The sequence below is a fragment of the Primulina huaijiensis genome, chromosome 14 (assembly GCF_012295235.1).
Source record: "Primulina huaijiensis isolate GDHJ02 chromosome 14, ASM1229523v2, whole genome shotgun sequence".
NCBI classification, from domain to species: domain Eukaryota; kingdom Viridiplantae; phylum Streptophyta; class Magnoliopsida; order Lamiales; family Gesneriaceae; genus Primulina; species Primulina huaijiensis.
Window position 1 is genome coordinate 75,464 of NC_133319.1, and position 4,479 is coordinate 79,942.

Genomic DNA, 4,479 nt, shown 5'->3' on the forward strand with positions numbered 1-4,479 from the left:
CTCTCTNTATATATTCTTGTTCAAATATAGTATTTAATAATACAAAATAAAAATTAGAAANGTTCCATACGGAGCTTTTACTCACCCCCAAGGGGAGTTGTTGTTGTCTTTGTGTGTGGACAATAGCAGATACTCCAAGTTATCAGGAGACCAGAGATGGTACTTCTAGAGAGAGTCACAGCTGAGTTGAGGTTTGTTGTCTATCCCAGTATATATATGTATCTATATATCGGGTCATGTCCCGAGGATATGAGTTGTTGTATATAGTTGATTTTGATTATGTGTTGGCATATTTTATGCTGTGATTGTTTAAATGAGGCTATATTATGTATTATTTTGAGTATTATAATTATAGTACTTGACACGTTTTGGGCTCATTGTAAATAAAAAATTTACCCCTTTTCCGCTGTAATTAAATAACTCTAATCAAATTGTATTGTAATCACGATTAGGAATTAAGGGTCTTACATATAGTAATTAAGTTATTTGTTGATAATGCTTGTAGGAATATCTGACATCTCAAGCACCAAAGAAAAGATTGAATCGGTGGATGAAGGGAACAAGACAGTGAGCCACAGCGTTTGATGGAGATATCTTAAAATTTTACAAGAATTTAAAGGCAATCTGTCTGAGAATTCCAAGGGAGATGAGAGTTTGGTCAAAATGGTGGTGTGAATTCCGTAAGGCAAGCGAAGAGATCCCAGATCCAGATCTCATCAAACATTTTGCTCTCAAGAATTTCCAAGATTTGGATGATTATCTTCTCAAGCCATATATAGACTCCCATCTTTCTGCTCATGTTTGACTTGGATAATATATATTGTCTCATCATAATCATAAAATTAATTTGTTTTTAAGAATATTATATCGGAAATCATTAATATTGCACCTTTTGATCCTCGACTCTGAAGCAAAAAACTCAAAGACAAGGGTTAGGTGTATATTATCAATTTATATTTTAGGGTGAAAATCTAAATTTTGTAAAAAAAGCATAAAATTTCCAAAGTTGAGTGCCAATTACACTCAATTATTGCATGATCAAACTGTTGATTTTCAGTCATAATTAAAATAAATTCATTTACGTAGCATTATTCGTTAATTACAATAGATCCCCGATCGAGCTGTACTTTCTGACGTGCATGCATATGTTACATGGAAATCATTACTTTCAACATGTAAGAGATGGAGAGCCCTAAAAACCAAAACCCTATCCATATATACACCAAAACAAAATCTCTAATCATCTAGTTTATTTACTACCATTCTACCAAGATCTCAGTTTCGATATTCAATTGTAACCTTTCCTTCCCAGCTCGAAAATTTTTATTCTCAAAATCAGGCACAATTTCTGCCCTTCATACTCGAGAGTCTTGATCTTGAAGAAGTGGGGCTTTCTGATCATCGATTGAAGAAATCTTGCCCCTTTCGAGTTTTTGTAGCTCTTCATCTTTAATTTGTCCCCACAACACAGTGTAGTAACCAATTCCACATATAAATGCTCCCATCATGCTAATTTGTACATCAAAGACATTAAAGTAGCTAGTATCACATAAATCTAGTGAAGGGACAACTGATCAGCTAATAGAGAAATTTATATCTCATGCATGGGAAAAAAATCGAAGAAGTGACTCTATGTACGTTTTGCAGTTTCGAGTTTCCAACTGTTTTAATCTCAGTAATTTATGGTGTCGCTCGAGTGGCTGGACTACTATGACAGTTCATCGATTCATATAATTAATTGTACACAGATTGTTAGAAAATGCAAAAGTTTTTACGTACCTGCCATAATGGAAAGTATCAGCAAAGAGTAAACAACCGAAAGTGCTTGCGTACGGAATTCCAAATGGCTTGAAAATGGGGACAAAATACGGCCCCTTCATGCGCGTGCACCATATTTGAACGCTACTACGAATCACACTGCTAAAAAATGCCTGCAAGTTAAAAACATTAATTAATCAATGCCAAGAATCACGTTACATGCGTGCATGCACATATATTTCATGTACTATAACGATGAGGAAATAGAATTTTTAATAATCTTACTGTTAAAATGATAATCAATAATTCAAAATTGAGCTCCAATCTCCATGCATCGAGATCTCTTTCCATAAATAAAGCAAGCACAGCCGACTGGATGGTCCCAAATAAGGTATAAAAAGTGATTATTTTCATCACTTTTGGGCACATTTTAATAGTTCCAACCTGACCCGAAAATCATCAAATACGATAAAAAGTAGATACTAATTTTTCCATATTTCCAAAAAACATTCCACTAAATTTAACCAGGTAGTCTGTACCTGTACAATATTCCATGTGCAAAGAACAAAAGAAGCAGAAGCAAATAAAACGCATCCAAGAACCCAGTTTTCATGTATTGAAGAGAAGACGAGAAGCCGCTGAGGTGGCGGTGCCACCACCACTGCCGCAGTCCTTAAGGCTAGTGAGGGAGATCTGTGGTTCTTTATTGAAGGACCTTTGTAGAGAGTGAGTGTAATCGCACCCATAAAAGATATTAAGGTGCCAATTAGTCTTGCTTGGCTACTAGGCTTTTTCCAATCAAATTTTGTTGTCCTGTCATATGTATCACACATGCACAATAAGAGTAAACTAATAAATTGATTCTAGGATATAAATAAGATTTTTGTCAAATAAACAGTCAACATTCGATCTTTATTAATAACTTTTCTTTTTTTATAATTCTAGTTTTTTTTGTCGGGGCGTTGATATGATTATTTCACGTGAAGAATAATCGACACGCTACAGCAGCAATATATATCGTCACGCACCAAATAATAATAAAAAAAAGAAGCAGAATATATAATTGGAGTAAGACTAAATTTTGATTAGTTAGAATGTGAGCCTATTTTGAATGTTCATCGCTCCAATTTTTTGTTGAGATGTCATGTAATAGGGTGAATGAAGTTGGTGCATATTACTAATTTATACATAGTAATAGTAAAGATAACACGAAACAATATAACATAATAACTAAGTGAACAAATGTATATATGGCGACAAAAAATATAACGAGTGGCAATTTATTCAAGATTCCTCAATATACCTTTGAATATATAGGCCCACACAAATACTTAATTGCTTCCTGAAATGTGGTTCTGATACAACCACCACATATTTGTCCTTAGAGTAATAATTGATATTTCCATCAGTTAATTAATTAGCCAAATAAACAGTGGTTATAATCCTTCTCTCCAAATTAATAAATTTTTATGAAAATAATAATAATAACCTTAGGAATATTGCTAAAATGAAAGAGAGAGCAGGAATCTGGTTAGCCATGCCACAAGCCACAATAGGAGAGCTGTAACTTAGACCAACAAATGCAAGATTCTGAGCTATCGTCACCCTGCAGTGCACCAAATTAATATAGCTACTTAATTCCCACTATATTATATATGCATGTCTTCGATGATCGAGAGAGAGAGAGAGAGAGACTAACCCGATCAATCCAAGTAAGAAGACTCTCAGTAGAAAACGTAAAGTCAAGAATGGCTCTTCCGATCTGTAACAACAATTAATTCATGATGCTCCTGCAAACCTAGACCTAAAGACTTCCAAATTAATTAATATAATATATATGGGAATCGCCATACCTATAATCATCTTTATCGTAGAAGTATGAATACGGAACAAGTAATATTGATCCCAGAGCATTCGTATACACAACAAAGACAAAAGGGCTCATCCCTCTAGCCATGGCAGTGCTAGCCATTATTGTTAACACGACAATGCAACCCTCCACTAATACCATGGCGCCCGCCGCCGCCTTCAAACCACCTCCAGTAGTCTCTCTCATCCCTTCTCTCTCTCCTTTTTTCTTTCTTGCGTTTTTAGCTGATCGATTTAATTTCCCCTTTATTAATATGATGGAAACGTCCGATTTTTTGAATGAAAAAGGAGAAAAAAAATTGGAGGGCAACTCTTCAGAGAGGTATGAAGCTACTTGAAGGGGAATGAGCAACTCGAGTGGCGTTCCACGCATGCGTAGGGAAGGCATACGTGATATCTTGTTCAAATATAGTATTTAATAATACAAAATAAAAATTAGAAACGACTATAACCATATATATATGTTGATGATATAAAAATTAGAAACGACTATAACGATTATATATATATCTTGTGTTTATAATTTATTGGCATGTCCAACTTAATCATGTGAATGTTTCAAACATGTACTATGTTGATGATATATTTTGGTTGTACAGTGTCGGTATTAACAGTTAAAAATAACGGCGCAATGAGTTTTTTTTTTTTTGGTTAATATTATTGTATCACATGAATTATGGTGAGTATAATTTATTTATTTACTGACGAGCATATATTTTAATTTGTTTGTTCTCGTGGATAAAAAAAAACTCAAACTTTAATCATCCAGCCTGAAATTATTGATGTCACAATCTGGGATATGTTTTCTTTGTGGTTCATTTTAAAAGAGGACCTACCAAGAAAGATGGATGA

General features: G+C 34.1%; 1 protein-coding gene across 1 annotated transcript; it reads right to left on the reverse strand.

Moving 5' to 3' along the window:
* Positions 1-1,050: 1,050 nt before the first annotated feature.
* Positions 1,051-4,009, reverse strand: LOC140956722 (WAT1-related protein At1g70260-like). Its single transcript, XM_073413578.1, has 7 exons — positions 3,612-4,009; positions 3,458-3,520; positions 3,248-3,364; positions 2,298-2,571; positions 2,044-2,202; positions 1,780-1,931; positions 1,051-1,509 (listed from the first exon to the last, which is right to left on the reverse strand). Exons 1-7 carry the CDS (start codon positions 3,998-4,000, stop codon positions 1,356-1,358), a joined length of 1,308 nt encoding a protein of 435 aa, XP_073269679.1. The 5' UTR covers positions 4,001-4,009; the 3' UTR covers positions 1,051-1,355.
* Positions 4,010-4,479: the final 470 nt, after the last annotated feature.

What these genes read in the sequence shown, in the direction of transcription:
- LOC140956722 (XM_073413578.1), bottom strand. Translation starts at nt 4,000, where the DNA reads ATGCGTGGAACGCCACTCGAGTTGCTCATTCCCCTTCAAGTAGCTTCA. An exon ending in TACGATAAAGATGATTATAG is followed by an intron (nt 3,521 to 3,611) that starts GTATGGCGATTC and finishes TTGTTGTTACAG; the next exon opens with ATCGGAAGAGCCATTCTTGA. An exon ending in TTCTTACTTGGATTGATCGG is followed by an intron (nt 3,365 to 3,457) that starts GTTAGTCTCTCT and finishes GGTGCACTGCAG; the next exon opens with GGTGACGATAGCTCAGAATC.